At 39.1% G+C, this 19,496-nt stretch overlaps 1 protein-coding gene across 7 annotated transcripts in view; it reads right to left on the reverse strand.

The window, feature by feature from the left end:
* TP53BP2 (tumor protein p53 binding protein 2) overlaps positions 1-19,496 on the reverse strand; it is a 104,146-nt gene that overhangs the window by 15,000 nt on the left and 69,650 nt on the right. For 3 of the 7 annotated variants that reach the window (XM_045397704.2, XM_074037155.1, XM_005540942.4), the window contains 10 exons: positions 16,416-16,498; positions 12,867-12,968; positions 10,192-10,366; positions 9,268-9,449; positions 8,729-8,893; positions 8,114-8,342; positions 6,693-6,803; positions 5,766-5,914; positions 3,763-4,225; positions 939-1,714 (listed from right to left, as the gene is read on the reverse strand). In XM_045397704.2, coding sequence (XP_045253639.2) covers positions 939-1,714; positions 3,763-4,225; positions 5,766-5,914; positions 6,693-6,803; positions 8,114-8,342; positions 8,729-8,893; positions 9,268-9,449; positions 10,192-10,366; positions 12,867-12,968; positions 16,416-16,498 — 2,435 coding nt within the window. Of the gene's footprint in view, positions 1-938; positions 1,715-3,762; positions 4,226-5,765; positions 5,915-6,692; positions 6,804-8,113; positions 8,343-8,507; positions 8,633-8,672; positions 8,894-9,267; positions 9,450-10,191; positions 10,367-12,866; positions 12,969-16,415; positions 16,499-19,496 lie in introns of those variants that run through there. The other 4 variants (XM_074037159.1, XM_074037160.1, XM_074037168.1 and 1 more) reach the window with 4 other exon arrangements.

Genomic DNA, 19,496 nt, shown 5'->3' on the forward strand with positions numbered 1-19,496 from the left:
GAATACTATCATATCTAAAAGATAATAAGGAATCAAACGCAAAGTACATTTACAAAAAATTCTTTTAATGTTATTTTGCTTTTGACCAGGTTTTAAACTCATAGTTCAGCATCCTACTTCCTTCCGTGCTTACTGAAGCAAAGTGGCTTCAAATTAAACTATGAAAAAGCATACTTCATTCAGACATTCTGGGATTTTTATTTTCTCTCACCTATTTCAAAGTGAGAGAACTGAAGCTTAAATTTCAAACAAAAGCTTACCATTTGGAAGGAGTGAGGAAGGTGCACTCAAGTCAAAACACACAAAATTTTAGAATAACTTTCGTATGTTAAAGTACAAAGAAATCTTAGGGATCACCATGGTCGCCAGAGATTTTCAGACTTCGTTGAAGGAGAAGAAGAGGCTGAAGAGGGGTCCCTCAGCCCAGTTACCGTACCTCCCTGCCCTCACTTCATCCAGAGCCCTTCCAATTTTACCACTGTTGTAAGTTTGAGGTTTCACCTAACATTTCATTTTTTAAAAGTTCACCGCTAGAAAATTTTAAAGAAGATTGACATCACCAAGAGAGAAGTTACACCATCTGCCTGATTTCACACAGCCAAGCTAGTAATCAAAAGTTTCAAACCCAGGTCTTTTGAGTCCCGGTCGAGTGCTGCTTCCCTAATATGTGACATCAGCTAGAGAAGAAACAGCAAATGCAGTGTTTACAGGGGTAGGAACAAAACTCTGTTTCTTTCACAAATAAATGGGTTCTCTCTAAAACTGAAAATTGTTCTTTATATTGAATAAAATGCATTATGAAAACATTTATAAGATCCACTCTGTGCCAAGGGAATCGTAAAATAAAAATGCAAACTGGGAAGAAGAATGTGACCACCAAGAAGACCATAACCAAGTAAAGGACTCCAGAAAAGGCCATGAGATAGCACATTACTTACAGGAGGCAGAGAGACCTGCCCGGTGATTTCAGGCGGGCGCATGCTCACTGAGTCTTCTCCTGGCCCTTCAGGCTCCCCGGATGGGTATGGTGGGGGTGGGTATGGAGGGTACTCCTCCAGATACACATCAAGCAGATGGGGGGACTCTGGATTTGGTTCTTCCGGGTTTTTCTGGAGATTTGGGCTGTTGTCTGGGACTCCCTCAGGCTCATAATCAAGGCCAGGAGAAGCAACTGGCATGTCACTGTTCTCTGTACTGGCACTCCCCACATCCTCTGGGGACAATGACTCAGGAACCAGAGAGACCACTTCCTTCTCGGGCTCCACATGTAAATATGGATTCTGGATTTCTACTGGGCTTTCTGAGCTGGCAGTCACAGAAGCTGACTTGGATGGGTATGATGGGACAGAGATGGTCTCCATGGCCGCTATGGTGGTCCTCTGATACAAAAGCTTCTGAATATTTGGCCCGTTAGGACCTTCTGGCTCTGTAATAGAACTACGTTTCTTTAGTGGCCTTGGTGCATTAGATAATTTCTTTCGTAGGGCTTCTAGGTCAGCATCACTCTGGTTTCGGTAAGGATTAGATAAAAAAGGCAGTAATTTAGTTGGGCTGAGTGGCCGAGGAATTCTTTCGTTTTCATGGTTCTCCTGAACTGAAGAAACAGGCTCTGTTTCAGGTTCTGGACTGCCAGGCTTGCCCTGGCTATTGGAATAAATGTTCTCTGGCTGCTGCTGTTGATTCTGGGCAGCAGCAATTACAGGCTTACCATATACTAATTGGAAAAGGAAAAAAAAAAGTCCTGATTAGCATTAATTAAACAAAACTGGCAAGAAACAGAAACAGCTAACAATAACTAAAGCCTCTTTTAATTTCATAGTTGTTACTACATAATCCCCTTCAAATATAATTAATTTTTAAAAATAACAAATTACAAAGCAGGGAACCCATCTTTGCATAATAAACTTATTACAGAATCAAAATCCCCACTGAGTGTAACATGCACCATACCTCATGAAACAATAAGAAAATGTTGTCAATTTTAAGAAATCACTGTCTGTGGCCGGGAGTGGAGGCTCAGGCCTGTAATCCCAGCACTTTGGGAGGCCGAGGCGGGCGGATCACGAGGTCGGGAGATCCAGACCATCATGGCTAACACAGTGAAACCCTGTCTCTACTAAAAATACAAAAAATTAGCCAGGCGCGGTGGCAAGCGCCTGTAGTCCCAGTTACTTGGGAGGCTGTGGCAGGAGACTGAGGCAGGAGAACGGCATGAATCCGGGAGCTGGAGCTTGCAGTGAGCTGAGATCACGCCACTGCAGTCCAGCCTGGGCAACAGAGCAAGACTCTTGTCTCAAAAAAAAAAAAAAAAAAAAAAAAATCACTGACTGTAGCATCCAAATTTAAAATAACAAAATGTGAAAAACATTTAGAACCAATGAAAACAGATAATCCTCTCATGTGTCCAGATTAAAACTAAACATCTTTCACTTTTTAAAAGTGAATCAACGTTGAGAACTTCTATTTGGCTTACAAAATTATTAAGAACCACTTATAGTTACCAAAGATATTCCCTGTTAACATTCTGATTATATTAAAATTATCTAATTCCCAAATTATTCCATTTTCACCAAAGACCCATGAAAAGAGTAACAGGTAGCATATATACTGATTCTTTGCTATCTAACTTTAATTATGACATCTTAGGTCACAATTACATTGTTATTTCATGACTACAAAGCTATTTTCATTCAATTAAAACATAGTTTTATTCTAGTCCTATGAAGTAATAATTTAGAAAGAATCCAACAAATTTCCAAACTGTGTATGTTTAATACGAACTAACCTTATGTTTTTACATTTAGCTAGTGGCTATGTCCTCATTACAATGACTCTAAAATACAGTAGAGAATACATGCATGTTTTCTCTTTTTTAGACGGAGTTTCGCTCTTGTTGCCCAGGCTGGAGTGCAATGGCACCATCTCGGCTCACTGCAACCTCCACCTCCCAGGTTCAAACGATTCTCCTGCCTCAACCTCCTGAGTAGCTGGGATTACAGGCATGTGCCATCATGCCCAGCTAATTTTGTATTTTTAGTAGAGACGGGGTTTCTCCATGTTGGTCAGGCTGGTCTCAAACTCCCAACCTCAGGAGACCTGCCCACCTTGGCCTCCCAAAGTGCTGGGATTACAGGCGTGAGCCATTGAGCCCAGTCACAGTAGAGAATATTTTTAATAATAATAATATATATAAAGACATATAGACACATAGACACACATTATACAGACACACACAAATATGTGTATGATGCGTGTATATATATATATACATGTCTATGTATGTTTATATATGTGTATATATGTATATATACACATATACACATGTATATACCTATACACACACACACACATATGTGTATATATACACACATACACACATACACACGCACACACGCACACACGCACACACACACACAGACGGGCAGTGATCCAGTCCTCTATGTGACAAGAACATCTGGTCAACCTACAGTGAAGACACACACCTTCCTTGTGCACTGTAATGACCCATGTATATTTGGTTCCCACTCACCAATAAGCCCCTCCAGACTTGAGACCACACTTTATTCATCTATTATCTTTCGTGCCTACTACTGTAGGAGTAGACATTTAGCAAGCACTCTTTTAAACTCCCAGTAAAGAACAGAAGCTACAGTTAAAAACCCTTAGCATCAGTCAAAATAGGGATTATTTTGCGGTCTGCTGAGAGATGGCAGCTCTGGTGTAGAACTTAAGCACGTCACCTACGAACGTGAAGAACCTTACCACTTGAAAAGTGTGGCCCTCTGGTATGAGTCTTGGTCAACGCGCTCTGCACAGCCTGCTGGAAGTTTTTTCCTGGAGCCTGCTGCTGCGTATACATGGAATATATTGAACTTGCTGCCACGGTCTGGGGTTTTCTGAAGGGTGGAAGTAAGGTGTCTTTGGAAGGCTGGGGAGTAAAGGGCCGGACAGCAGCAGCAGGTGGACTTTCTTGCTTAGAACCTGGAGAAAGGGTCTGGTCTTGGCCAACTGAAGGTATGCTGGGAGACAGCAGCACTCTTGGCTGCTGCCCTGATGGTTTTGGTTTAGTTCCCATGGACGGAACAACCGTTGACAACTGCTGAGAACTTCCATCTGGCTTAACATCTGAAGGTGGCTGATTAGTTTGTCCAAAATAAGGCAAATTAATCTGTTTTGGTTTTGTAGGAACAGGAGGTGGTACTTTAGCCACATTTTTATTTGCAGCCTATAACACACACACAAAAAGCCAGTTAAAATACTATACAACTGGGTACACAGGATGTTCTAGATAACCTAATTTCACAAATGTAAGTATACACTATAAAAATATTAGCTCTGGCACGGTGCAATGGCTCATGCCTGTAATACCAGCACTTTGGGAGGCCGAGGCAGGCGGATCAAGAGGTCAGGAGTTCGAGACCAGCCTGGCCAATATGGTGAAACCCCATCTCTACTAAAAAAAAATACAAAAATCAGCCAGGTATAGTGGTGGGCGCCTGTAGTCCCAGCTACTTGGGAGGCTGAGGCAGAAGAATCACTTGAATCCAGGAGGTGGAGGTTGCAGTGAGCCAAGATTGCGTCACTACACTCCAGCCTGGGCGACAGAGCGAGACTCCATCTCGGAAAATAATATATATTTATATAAACTCATATTTTTTAATAGTTAGTTTTTGCTTTTATATATTTATTTCTTTTATTTATGTATAGACAGGGTCTCATTTTGTTGCTCAGGCTGGTCTCGAACTCCTAGTCTCAAGTGATCCTCCTCCCACCTCAGCTTCCCAAAGTGCTGGGACTACAGGTGTGGGCCACCACGCCTGGCTGTTAACTAGTTTTTTTTTTTGTTTTTTTGTTTTTTTTTTTGAGACAGAGTTTCACTCTTTCTGCCCAGGCTGGAGTGCAATGGCGTGATCTTGGCTCACCGCAACCTCCGCCCCCCGGGTTCAAGCGATTCTCCTGCCTCAGCCTCCCGACTAGCTGGGATTACAGGCATGTGCCACCACCCCGGCTAATTTTGTATTTTTAGTAGAGACGGGTTTTCTCCATGTTGGTCAAGCTGGTCTTGAACTCCCGACCTCAGGTGATCCACCTGCCTCGGCCTCCCAAAGTGCTGGGATTATAAGCGTGAGCCACCGCGACCGGCAACTAGTTTTAAATCTCTATATTTACTCACATTTAATAATGAACTTCATAAATGCAATACAATCTCTCCCCTTTATGACTTCCACCTTGTTTCCACTTCCTATCGGGCAATTTTAATACATTTAAGTGCCCACTTGAAAACTTCTGCTGTCATCTTTCATACTCAGATGGCATCAATAATGGGAAACCATTCTTGTTCACTGGAATTTCATGCAATCTAGACAACTGTAATAAAACACACCTAACTTGGAGCACTCACACATAACCTGGTTATCAACGATTAAGACTGCAACAGTTACAGAAAATTCACCACACAATCATTTTGTAATTTTGAAGAAATAACATACTTTAATAATACAAATACAGTGTTCTTTGATGCACTTATACTTTTTAGAGAATCATACGAAATACGACCCAAAACAAGCACGTCAGTCATTCTCCCACCAGGTGTGAGAGCACAGACTCACGCAAGAGAAATTAAAATAACAGAATGCTAATGTATTTTCTAATCTCCTACGTACATCCTGTTTCTTCTGCTCTCCCTCACATAATACTTTATCCCTTCTAAACACTACATTATAGAATTACTATTAAATTGTAAAAACCCGGATATTTGTAGGTACCTGAGCATCCCGCAAGATATCTTCACTGCTCTGGTTCTTCCTCAGAGTACCAAAGGAAGGTGGGGCAGTGGACTGGTCTACTGCATCAAACATTGAGAACGGACGCACCTTCTTCTCTTTCTCCCTCAGTGGAACCTCTCCATCATCAACTAAAGACCAAAAAATCACAATGACATTCAAACTGTTTGGAATAATATATCTCATTCACTCGTAAGTTTCTCTCTCCTAAATCTCCCTGAAAATCTGTGTCCACAAAGCACATTCCTATTTTTTAATTAAATTAATAAAAGGATAACCCAAGCACTATAATGATCGCACCTGAGTTCTCCCACTAAATTAAGGTGTTCTGGAAATAAATTAAATACCGTTAAATATTGTCCCTTGTGTTAACACACTAGAAAATGAACTATTAGCCGGGTGCAGTGGCTCACGCCTGTAATCCAAGCACTTTGGGAAGTGGAAGCAGGTAGTTCACTTGAGCCCAGAAGTCCAGTCTGGGCAACATGGTGAAACCCCATCTCTACAAAATACAGAGAAATTAGCCAGGCATGGTGCACACACCTGTAGTACCAGCTACTAGGGAGGCTGAGGTAGGAGGATCACTTGAGCCCAGGAGGTGGAGGCTGCACCAGTGAGCCATGAGCACACCACTGCACTCCAGCCTGGGTGACACAGTGAGACCCTGTCTCTAAAAAAAACAAAACAAAAAGGACAGGACAGGACAGGACAGGACAGGACAGGACAGGACAGGACAGGACAGGAAAGGAAAGGAAAGGAAAGGAAAGGAAAGGAAAGGAAAGGAAAGGGACAAGGACAGGAAGGGACAAGGACAAGGACAGGAAAGAAAATGAACTATCTAAAAGGAATACACAGCACCTTTTAGATGACCAAAATTTAATGTCCAGGAGTAGCACAAATAAATCTCACCTTGATCCAGAGCATTCCCAGTGCTTTGAGGTGCAGAAGCAGAGCCTTGGCTCGGGAAAAGATCTGCATTTGAAGGACTCCAATCAGGGCCAGCTGGATGGATTTTAGAGCCTAAAATACAGAAAAGCAGCTACAAATAACTCAGCATTCTAAAGATATTTTTAATGATTTTTACTACTAAGACTTTCAATCTCTAAAAACATCTTTAAATTCCAGACTCACAACAACCCCAATAAATTTACTTAGAAAATACTGTATTATATTTTATATTTTATATTCTAATTTAGTACTTTACTCAAGCAATTTAAAAGTAGTCACAGCAAGTCTGCTTGAACCAGTAAAGACACATTATTCTTCATTGTATTAGAAAACATCACCATCACACCCAGAAAATAATTTCCAATTCAAGAGACCTAAGGGTCTAAGGTGTATTTTATAAATGGTATTTTAAGTGACACATGCACAACAGTAAATATGTGGACCCTTACTCTAGGACTTCAACTGCAGTCTTTCACAAATCAGCATATTCAGGTTTTTTCTACACAGATACTTAAATTTCAAAAGCCACCGCTTTCATTTTTCCTCACAGAAACAAAGCAAATATAACTCTTTCCACAATAAAATCCAGACTGCATGGTACTATTGTTTCACAGTAGTAATTATGGGAAAATAACAAATAATTTGAAAATCAGCTATTTTTTTGCACATGATAACGGTTAGAGAACAGAGACAATACTAGCTATTACTTCTTCTGTCCAGGGGTCTGAATGGTAAGGTCATTAAAGGATGCTTTACCCCCAATTTTCCTACAATTCTCCCTACACTTTCTACTCCCATTACAAAACACTGGCTTGCACCTCTCCATGTATCTGAGAAGTATACAGAATGCAAAGATCACTAACACAAGGAGCTTCTGCTATTTTCACTTTTAATCTCCCGATACGTTTAATGTTATTCTAAAAATTATCAGCAAATTCTCACATGTAAGCAGATATGAATATTTAACACCACTCATCAACATAATAGATTCAGAACCTCACATTCTGTAAAGATGACACCACGAACACTTACATATGTTTTTACACAAAAAGAAAAGTTCTCAAGTTATTAATATCAGATCAAAATTTCCTTAGCAACAAAAAGGAACTTTTTAAAACAATTTTCAGCTTTATAAAGATATTGTATTTTATTTCATTTCCTGAATAGAATTGTATTATTTAGGGTTAAGAAAAATCATCCTTGTACAACTATGGTATCAATTTTAATTTTTTTAACTTACCATTACACTAGCAAAGAATACAAAAGGATTTTTAGAATTCAAACATGAATAATGAATACAAAGAGAGATTTTTTTTAAAACTCAAACTTGGGAGAAAGAATAGTGGGGATAGGAAAGAACTAGGCTCTGCAGGACTTTTTACCTTTAGTTTGTGAAGCAGCCCCAGATCTCATGTTGGGCAGCGTCTGTATTTTCATCGGCCCCTCTGAAGCCTGCATGACCAAGGAACCATCCGGCAGGGCTGGCTTCACCAGCAATTCAGGCCTTGAGGGCATTCGAGGCATAGTAGATGACTGGATATAGGGACCTACTGCAGCCACACGGCTTGGGGCTGACGCGGCTTGCTGGGGAAGATTTCCATCAGATGAAACCTTAGGAAAGAAGCACAGGTCCTTCAGTATTAAAAATCACCTCAGGAGATCAGACTTAGAAACTAAGATGTGACATTTTCTTTTTTAAAATGAGGACTTTCAGAATCTAGCCATAGAGTCTACAGAAAAACATTCCAAAATAAACACTCCTCAATGAACTCTCACCCACACTTTATTACAAGTATTAGAAAGACAAACAGAGCTACACAGGTAATAACATTAAAAAGTAAAAAAGCAGCGGATTGTCTTTTGAGGATCCATAAACAGCGTCTGTTTTCTGACGGCACACTGAATAATGATTCTGAAGAAGGTGCCTATGAGTAACCTCACCGGGCTGGTCATCCTTTTCCCTCCTCCCCCAAACCATTACAAAACGGCCCACTTACTGGTAGATTTTCTTTTTGCTGTAGAGCTGCCTTCTTCTTCCACAGCCGGTCCCTCAGCTCATTAACACGCTTATCCATGACTGCCACTTCTGAATTACGCTTATTCAAACACTCCCTCTGTTGTTGTAGCTTGGCATTCTGCTCTTGATTCAATTTGTTTCTTAGCTGAATAAAAGAGAGGGGAAAAAAGGTAGCCAAGGAGTAGGAAGAAAATGTCTCAAACGTTAATCACATGGTTAACTATTACATAATTTCTAAAAATATGAGGTCCCTCCACCCCTCCACACTTCTCATCTCATGGTTTAAAATTAAGTGACACCTGTGCAAGACCACCAGCTGTGGTTATGAGGAATGTCTCAAATTTCCTGTCTGGGGTACTATAAAGTTTACTCTGGATTCTCTGGAGTTTAGCTTCCCCCTACAACCTGCCTTTTCTTTAAGGAAAGGCAACTGAAATCTAGCACCTCTTGCTACTTATATGAGCAACTCTGTTTCTGGAAAGGAGGTTGTACAGCATTTGGCAAACAGCTACGATCTACCTGCAGCTCCTTATAGAGGCGATCAAGCTCAGCCACCGCAGACTGATTGTCATGGTGGCCGTCAATCCTGCCGTTCTTGAGCATCTCGAGCTGCCTGGTCAGTTCTTCTACTTTTGACACAGCCAGGACGAGCTCCCTCTGTTTTTGCTGGAACAAACTATTCATCTGTTCAATTTCCTCCACTAGATGAGAGAGAGAATAACAACAACAGTTGAAAAGAAAAATAAGAATGGACTACTTCCCAGGCAACAGGCTTTACAATAAACTTTCTAATAAACAGTAGAAAAATTTTTCAGAATGTCCTAGAAGCAACCTACTTCTTTCAGAAGCAACTGAAACCAGCAGAGACATCTTTAAACCTCTGTGCTTCAATCTCAATGCATCGTTATTGGAATTTGCATTAAAAATATTATTAAACTCCAGATTTTAGAAACAATGAAAATTTCTTTAGAACTTTCAATTTTATAAGATTACGTGGGTCTATTAAATCATTAACATTCTGATTAAAATGGTATGTAATAGATGGAGCTATTACATGAATAAAAATCCTTGCCTTCATCAAACTCTCAGTCAAAAAATGTTAAGAGAGGAAAAAATACTACATTTTCCAAAGGTATCTTAGAAATCCTGTATAAAACATTCAACAGCTGAATCCAATTCAGAGGAACCTGCGGCATCAAAACTGCAGTGAATAATATTTTTTTAAAAGATTCCCTTTAAAGTTATCTACAGATCAACCATGGTGGCTTGCACCTGTAACCCCAGCTACTCAGGAGGCTGAGGTGGGAGGATCACTTGAGGCCAGAGTTCAAAAGACCAGCCTGGGCAACATAGTAAGACTGTCTCAAAAAAAAAAAAAAAAACAAAAAAAAAAAACCAGACAAAAAGATATAGAAAAAAGTAAATCTATGAGGAACAACTTACCAAGTTTCCCATTGCTTAGTCTCTTCTGTTCCACGTGGCCTTTAAGTGCTCTCACTTTTTTTAGCTTAGCTTCCTGATTCTCAGCTATTTCTTTTAGCCTTTTAAGCTTCTCCTGCTCAGCAACTTGTTGCTGTTGTCGCTGATCTTGTTGTTTCAAAAACTTTAAGCGCTGTTCCTAAAAATAAAAGTAATCATTAGGTATGTCATTTTAAATAGGTACACCACTAAGCTCAAAATAGCCTAACCGCAACACTTAGATGTTGAGATTGAGGTACACTTGTAACCCTGGTCTGGTCTCCCTTCTTCCTAAACACTGCTATCAGAATCACAATGGAAGTCTGTTCAAAACAGATACTCCTAAGCCCACCCTAGAATCATGGGGATAAGATCTAGGAATCAGTATTTTTAACCCAAGTGGTTCTCATGCAGCAAGGATGCAGCGATTCTTGAACTAGTTTTCATAAACTGTTGCAACAATTTTAAAAAGCAGCTCATGTAGAAATGGGAAGCATTATAAGAAAGTATTTAAATGTATAAGATTTGGAGTACATTTAGATTCAAACCCAAGCTCTGCCGCTTATTAGCTATGAGACCTTGAACAAACTGCATAACCTCACCAAGTATGCAAGTCTATGTTTCTTCATCTATAAAACAGGGATGATCAATAGTAACTACCAATGTTACTACGGTGAAGATTAAATGAAATGTGAAATGTAAATGTCTTTAAATGGTATTTTATGTAGTATATTCTCAATAAACGGTCACTGAAAAGAGCTAAAGAAATATTTAACACCTTTAGAAAGCTGCAATTATGGAATCTGAAACTGTTTCTCTCCCCTGCCCCAAGGTACTTTTGTTATAGCAGAAATTTTGTATTTATTACATTAAAAATTTTAACTAAAACTGAGTAACAGAGCCACACAATTTATAATCACAGGTAAACTAGTTCTTAGATTAATATGCCAAAAACATATAAGTAACATGGAAATAATCAAAACAAAAACCCTGGCTAAGGCAGGAGGATTACTTGAACCCAGGAATTCAAGTCCAGCCTGGGCAACACAGTGAGAACCTATATCAAAAGAAAAAAAAAAAAAAAACCCACAAGCACTTGTTTTTTAGTCCTTGAAGACTAAAAAGGTTAGAGATTTATTCTTCAACAACCAACCTTTTTATTTGACTATATATCCTTACCACTCAATGTAATGTGCATGAGCATCACCTGGAAGCTTGTGAGAAATGCAGAAGCTCAAATCTCAACTCATACCTACTGAATCAGAATAGGCATTTTCAACACAATCCCTAGGAGATTCATATGTATCTTAAAGTTTGAGAAGCAATGATATATATGATTTTGGAAAAACTGGGGTCTGGTATTACAAACAGAAATGGATACACAGGAACCCTAGAAAGTATGAAATGGAAGTCCACACTGCGTGTTGAGAACTGCCTTGAAGAATTCCTGGCCATTATTTCAAAGCCCTGTTGGGTAACTTTGCCCATGACAAACCAACAAGTGTCTACCCCTGCTTCACGTGGCCTTATAATCACTAAAGGACTGGTCAGTTGTGGATCCTGGGTGTTAAGACCAGGGATTGACAAACTATAGCTTGCAGGCCAAATCCAGCTTGCTATCTTGTTTTTGTAAGTAAAGTTTTATTGGGACATAGCCACACTATCTGTTTACCTATTATCCATGACAGCTTATAACAGCAGAGTTGAGTAGTTGCAACAGAGGCAGCAAACCTTGCAAAGCCCAAAATGTTTACTATGTAGCCCTTTACAGAGAAAGGTCTGTTGGCTTTTGGGTCAGATTGGAAGCCTATGGCTGGCAGGAGAAGCAGCAGTTCTGATGGTAACGGAGTGGCTTCTTATATTTTCCTTGTTCAAGGCCAGGACTAGCGTTAGTTTGTGGATAAAGAATGTTCCCCAAAAAAAGGCAAGCAGCCCATTATTGGTTCCAAGCTCCAGAAGGGGACAGTATTAGATTATTCTGATCCAAGATTAACCATGCCATGTTAGAACTTTAATATTCCTCTTGCTGTGGCCCACAGTAGTTCCTAGGAGCAAAGATGAAGGGCTCTTTCCACCTTTCCTGTCTGACTGATAACCAGCATAGCATAGTTAATGTTGATCAGAATCAGGAGTCAGGAAGATCTTGAATAATTAGGATGATACAAGGATTTCTACAAAATGCTGTAGTAAGGACTTAAAGAGAGCACCAAGAGAGCACCAAACAGCAGGTGGCTTTTGGGTTGACAATGTCACCTCATATCTGTGAGGTAATTGGCTTAATGGGGGTAGAACGTAAATAGCCTTACACATACATTAACAATAGCGGCCTGTTAGGTCTTTTACAAGAAGATACTACCAGCCAGGCACGATGGCTCACGCCTGTAATCCCAACACTTTGGGAGGCCAAAGTGGCAGATCACCTGAGGTCAGGAGTTTGAGACCAGCCTGGCCAACACGGTGAAACCCCATCTCTACAAAAAATACAAAATTTAGCCAGGTGTGGTGGCATTTGCCGGTAATCCCAGCTACTTGGGAGGCTGAGACAGTAGAATCACTTGAACTCAGGAGGTGGAGGTTGCAGTGAGCGGAGATCGTGCCACTGCACTCCAGCCTAGGCGACAGAGTGAGACTTCATCTCCAAAAAAAAAAGAAGATACTACCTTAGTTGCCAGCAATTGTTGCTGGGCTTCAATCTGTTGCTGCTGGCGAGATGCCATTTCCTGAAGTTCAGCAAGAGTCAGATCCATCCTAGGACTATTAACCTACAAGTAAAAACACAAATAAACACAATCCCAACTTACTATAAAATTATCACAGAGTTTCTACCCTCAAAAGTCTATGTAAAAGCTTCATCTGAACCAACTACGATAAAATTATTTAGTGATTTTTCTTTCATAATATTAAGCAGACCATTAATTCTTACATTAATACTCATCACATTGACTTTTTAAGATATAAAACATATTAATATACAATAATCTTTTATTTTAAGTTGTAAGTTTAAAATTACATAGTTTCAACAGTCAGGGACATAAATGGAACAACTCAGAATTACCTTGTTCTGTAATTTATATTACAACAGAAGATCATCTATTTGATCATATTAAACATGGTATTGAGGCACTGGCAGCAAACCTAGAATTTAGTCACTGGAATATCATTTAAAAATACAATAGCACTAAAAAATTCAAGACACATTGGGTCAACAGAAACAAAGCAAGGACATCCACTCTCACAACATCTATTCTACATTGACCTAGAGGTTCTAGCCAATGCAATAAACAAGAAAGACAAATAAACAGCATCCAGATTGGTAAGAAAGAAGTTCAACTGCCTTCATAGACAATATAATCATCTATGAAGAAAATACTATGGAATCTCCAAAAAAAACTACCAGATAAATAGGTTACATAGCAAGACCGCAGGATTAAAAAAAAAAAATCAAATATGCAAAAGTCAAGTACATTTCAATATATTAGAAACAATTATAAATTTAAAAATTTTAAATACCATTTATAGTATCAAAAATATGAAATACTTAGGGATAAATTTAATAAATATGTAAGATGTATATACCAAAATCTCAAAAATTGCTGAAAGAAAATCCAAATAAATGGAGAGTTACACCATGTCCATGAATTGGAGGCTCAATACTGTCAAGACAGCAATTCTTCTCAAACTGATCTACAGATTCAACAAAATCTCAACTGAAATACAAACAGGCATTTTTGTAAAAATTGATGTTGATTCTAAAATTCATATGGAAGTAATAAGCATCTAGAATAGCCAAAACAACTCTGAGAAGAATAAAGTGTAAAACTTACATTATCTGACTTCAAGACTTATAAAAGTTCCAGTGACCAATCATGTGGTATTGACGTCAAAACAGACAAGCAGATCAATGAAACAGAATAGCGAGTACAAAAATAGCCCCACACAGGAGGCAACTGATTTTAGACAAAGGTGCAAAAGCAACTGAATGGAAAAAGAATAATCTTTCCAATACATACTGCTTATACAATTAGATATTCATATTAAAAAGATAAACTTTAGGGTCGGGCACAGTGGCTCACGCCTGTAATCCTAGAACTTTGGGAGGCCAAGGCGGGTGGATCACCTGAGGTCAGGAGTTCAAGACCAGCCTGACCATATGGTGAAACCCTATATCTACTAAAAATACAAAAATTAGCTGGGCGTGGTGGCGGGCACCTATAATCATAGCTACTCAGGAGGTTGAGGCAGGAGAATCACTTGAATCTGGGAGGTGGAGCTTGCAGCGAGCTGAGATCGCACCATTGCACTACAGCCTAGGCGACAGACTAAGACTCTGTCTCAAAAAAAAAAAAAAAAAAAGAACTTTGATTCTCACACCATATGCAAATGTTAACTCAATAGGGATCATAGATTTAAAGGTAAAACTGAAAACCACAAAACTTCTAAAAGAAAACAAAGAAAAAAAAAATCTCTGTGACCCTGGGTTGGGCAAAGAGTTCTTAGATACAACACTAAAAGTATGCTCCATTAAAAAAAAAAAAAAAAATGGATCCAGACTATTAGAACTCTCAAACTCAGTGAGAGAGCAAAAAACTGGGCAAAAGATTTGAACAAATAATTTCACCAAAGAAGAAACACAGAGAGCAAATAAGCACATGAAAAGATGTCCAAAATCATTAGTCATTAGAGAAATACAAATTAAAACCACAATGCAATACCACTACACATATATTTTAATGGCTAAAATTTAAAAAACTGACCATACCAAACGTTGGCAAGGATGTGGAAACAGTAAAACTCTGGTGGGCATGTAAAATAATATGATCACTTTGGAAACATTTGGCAGCTTTTTAAAAATACATATATAAAGATATAATTTATCTCTTTAATAGAGACACAGTCTCGCTTTGTTGCCCAGGCTAGTCTCAAACTTCTGGCTCCAAGTGATCCTCCCGCCTCAGCCTCTAGTTGGTGGAGGAGGAGATACATTGTGTCCATATGCACTAAAACAATGGCTAAGATCATTTTTATCATTTGCATATCATCCTTTCATCATTGTAAGATAACTATTAAATCAAAGAAAAGACTGGGCGCCATGGCTCATGTCTGTAATCCCAGCACTTTGGGAGGCAGAGGTAGGTGGATCACTTGAGGTCAGGAGTTCAAGACCAGTCTGGCCAACATGGTGAAACCCCATCTCTATTAAAAATACAAAAATTAGCTGGGTGTGGTGGCACACACCTGTAATCCCAGCTACTTGGGAGGCTGAGGCAGAAGAATGGCATGAACCCAGAAGTCAGAGTTTGCAGTGAGCCGAGACCATGCCACTGCACTCCAGCCTGGGCAATAGAATGTGACTTGGTCCCAGAAAACAGTAAAATAAAATAAAAATAAAAATAAGTCAAAGAAAAGAAAAAGAAGAATATGAAGACATAGTAAGAGCAAATGGTACTTAAGATCATCTGAATTCTACTATAAATGTACTGATGATTGGAAAAAGGTAATTTAGCTAATCCCTAATGGCACTAAAAATAGTGACCTCTGAAAAGAAATGTCTTCCAAATACACCAAAGATGCATGCTCAAATTCACATGCAATAGCAAGAGCATAAATATATAATTTTCCTTTTTTTTCTGAGACAGCTTCACTCTTGTTGCCCAGGCCGGAGTGCTATGGTGCAACCTAGGCTCACCGCAATCTCTGCATCCCGGGTTCAAGAGATTCTCCTGCCTCAGCCTCCTGAGTAGCTGGGATTACAGGCATGTACCACCACACTTGGCTAATTTTGTATTTTTAGTAGAGATGGGGTTTCTCCATGTTGGTCAGGCTGGTCTCGAACTCCTGACTTCAGGTGATTCACCCACCTCAGCCTCCCAAAGTGCTGGGATTACAGGCGTGAGCCACGGCACCCGGCCGATTTTCCATTTTTAATAAAGCGATGATAGCAACAAATAAAATCACCAAATAAGAAATACTTCCTCAAACTTGCTCAGCTTTTATTTTGTTCTGAATTTGTGTCACATTAAACATACAATTTCTTCCAATAGTCAGCCATAAAGAGATCATTAAAATTAAGTTTCTATAAAACAAATTTAAAATAACCTTTAAAAAGGGGCCATCCTTAGCCTATTGAATAACATAGTAATAATGAATAAGATTTGAAGTTAAAAAATACATAGACTGTGGTATATATAGTATGGATTAAAACAACTTACACCATTCTCCTTTCTTCGATATTCACCAGGAACTTTTACACCATTTCTTTTTAAACTTGGATCCTGAGATCTTGGTCCACTCACTAAGGACAAAATCCAAAAATTATGCATTAACACTAGAGTTGACAGATATTTTAAGAACCAGTTCATTTCCAAGTTCTGTCATTACTGCTGTTTGATATTTTAAGTTGAATATATCCTTAAAACAAAATACTTTCTAATAGCAATGGACTTAAGGTCTCATAACTCAGTGTGTTTTGCAAAATTAATTTCATGGAACAGTGAATACTTAGCACTACTAAGTATCACATGCCACCTAGTCATTAGGAAACCTGTCTGATTCACATACCAAAGGAGGAAAACTTAACAAACTTAATGTACTTCTGACTATGAGTAATTCATACCATTTGCTGATAGTTGCTCTTCCTAGTCATCTATTTAGCTACTCAGTAGTTAAATCAAGAAAAGCTTTACTGAAATAGTTGAAAATTACATCAATGCATCCTTGTACTCACTAACAATATTTTTAAATTATTATGAGAAGAAAGCACTTAAAAATGGAACAAGTAGTATCTTAATTATTTGGTTTACTGCAAACATTTTGTGGTAATTTGTAAGTACTATGAAGTACTTCTACATTTATTTAAGCAAAATATTTGTTTAAGTTTGTGAAGGAACTATCCAGAAACACTATATATTCTGCTTTTTTGGCTAAAAAGAATTTTTAAAGTCAAAATACATGGATCTTTCAGTACCACTTAATGTATCATAAAAAGAAACATCTTAATTTAAACTAATACATTATAAGAAGCAAAAATACCAACAGAATTTAAAAAATACATTAAATTAAGCTCATACCTGTACTTCCCAGAAATTAAAAAAATCATCAAATTACCTCCCAAGAAACTTAAGTAAAATGTCTATTATAACCGTCAGGAATCTTAGCACAAATTCCCATTGCTAATAAACAAATAAATAAACATGTCTACTCAGAGCCAAGTATCACACTTACACCTAATTCTAATACAATCAGCTTTTATTTTTAAAATGCAGCTCAATTATCTGACAAAATAGCTCAGGTAATCTGCCACAATATTTCTGTAAGAAAAAAAAAAACTTCAATAATTTCAGAATAATTGCTTTCTTTGCTGTCTTAAAGAAAGAGCACTTAACTAGCTCCTCCTTTGTATAATCAGTTACCTAATTAAAGTAAGAAGCAAGAGCCTTAAACATAATTTCATATACATTCTGGGTCACTGGTCCTAACTGAATTGGAAAAAGAATATGGTGACAGTCTCGTAATCCTTAATCGAGAGGTCTAGACCAAAAAGAGTAAGTTAACACCTTAATAAAGGAGACTGAAAAACAATCCTGTTTTATCCCAATTTCAACACTATGTGGCACTGGTGTTTTGTGACAATGTGAAAACAGCTCCTTTATCTTCAGATTATAATTCTCACATTACAGACACTGAAACTGCATATTGCACTATTGAGAGACTATTCAATAATTTATCCAGTACTAGACAGCAAGATATTTGAACAGGTAGATGAATGGGTAAAATTCAACTAATTAGAAAAGAGTGCATGCGATGTAAATAGAGAACAAAATAAAAATAAGATACAAATGCCAATATAAAACTACCAAAAAAAAAAAAAAAAGCCTACGGAAAAAAATACATGTTTACTTAAAATAAAATTAAAGACACCAGAGATACCAAAAGGCAACCAGGCAGCTTGGCTGAGGTGATTCAGGTTCCACTCCTGGCTCTGCCTCTAGGTGTGTGGCCTCTGACAAGTCACTTAACCCCTAAGTATCAGCATTTCTCATCTGTAGGGTAGAAGGGGCCAAACTAAGTCAATTCTGCCCCTCAGCTAACCCATACTCTAAATTTAATCATTCCCAATGGTCAGGTACCATATAGACACATGCGTTAATGCAACAGTTAGTTAATGAAACTGAGCTTTTTTTTTTTTTGGAGACAGAGTCTTGCTTTGTTGCCCAGGCTAGAGTGCAAATGGTGTGATCTCGGCTCACTGCAACCTCCGCCTCCCAGGTTCAAGTGATTCTTCTACTTCAGCCTCCCAAGTAGGGGGGATTACAGGTGCCCAGCTAATTTTGGTTTTGTTGTTGTTGTTTGAGACGAGTCTTGCTCTGTCGCCAGGCTGGAGTGCAGTGGTGCCATCTCGGCTCACTGCAACCTCCAACTCTCTGATTCAAGCGATTCTCTCGCCTCAGCGTCCTGAGTAGCTGGGATCACAGGTCCCACGTCCAGCTAGTTTTTTTATTTTTAGTAGAGACGAGGTTTCACAATGCTGGCCAGCATGGTCTGTCTAGATCCCCTGACCTCGTGATTCTCCCGCCTCAGCCTTCCGAAGTGCTGGGATTACAGGCATGAACCACCACGCTCAGCCAAAACTGAGCTTTTATAATGTCCAATAATCCTGCTCGTTCTCCCACATCCTACCAGACTGCTGGGTCACAGGGATGGCTGTGTCCCCAGTGTCTACTGCTGCTTCCCACCCACACTCTCCTCCACCTTCCCCTTACAGTCATCTATAAACTCTGGTCACAATCCTGGTCACTAACAATGTGACCAGTTGACTCCCTTGTTCTCTCCACCTCCAAGTCCTGCCTTCATTCTGGATGATGTTACTGCCCAAATGCTAGCCTCTCAGTTCTAGTTTTCTCGTCTCCACTCTAATTCAGGTTCATTTCAGGGCCCCACCTGGGACCACAACACTAGAAGCCCTCTACCTCCGAAATTTTCAATTCAAACCTTCTGTTTTTTGAACACTATTTCCTTTCAATCTGCCTGTCTCACTCATTTCCTCTCATGACACCTGTTCTTTCATCTGAGACTCGCAGCCTCTTAACTCTGTCTACTCTTTCCCCAAAGTCCCTCCTGTCTTCACTTCTTCCCCAACCAGCTGAGGTATCCCCACTGATCTTCCATTGAATTTGTCTAGAAACCCTGGGTTTCCTAGACAATTGCCTAGAAAGAATTTGTCTAGATACCTTTGGTTTCTTCTCTTCTTACAACCCACCTGGGCTGTAGACAACCACTGGAGAAAAATCACG

Source organism: Macaca fascicularis, chromosome 1 (assembly GCF_037993035.2).
Source record: "Macaca fascicularis isolate 582-1 chromosome 1, T2T-MFA8v1.1".
Lineage (NCBI taxonomy): Eukaryota > Metazoa > Chordata > Mammalia > Primates > Cercopithecidae > Macaca > Macaca fascicularis.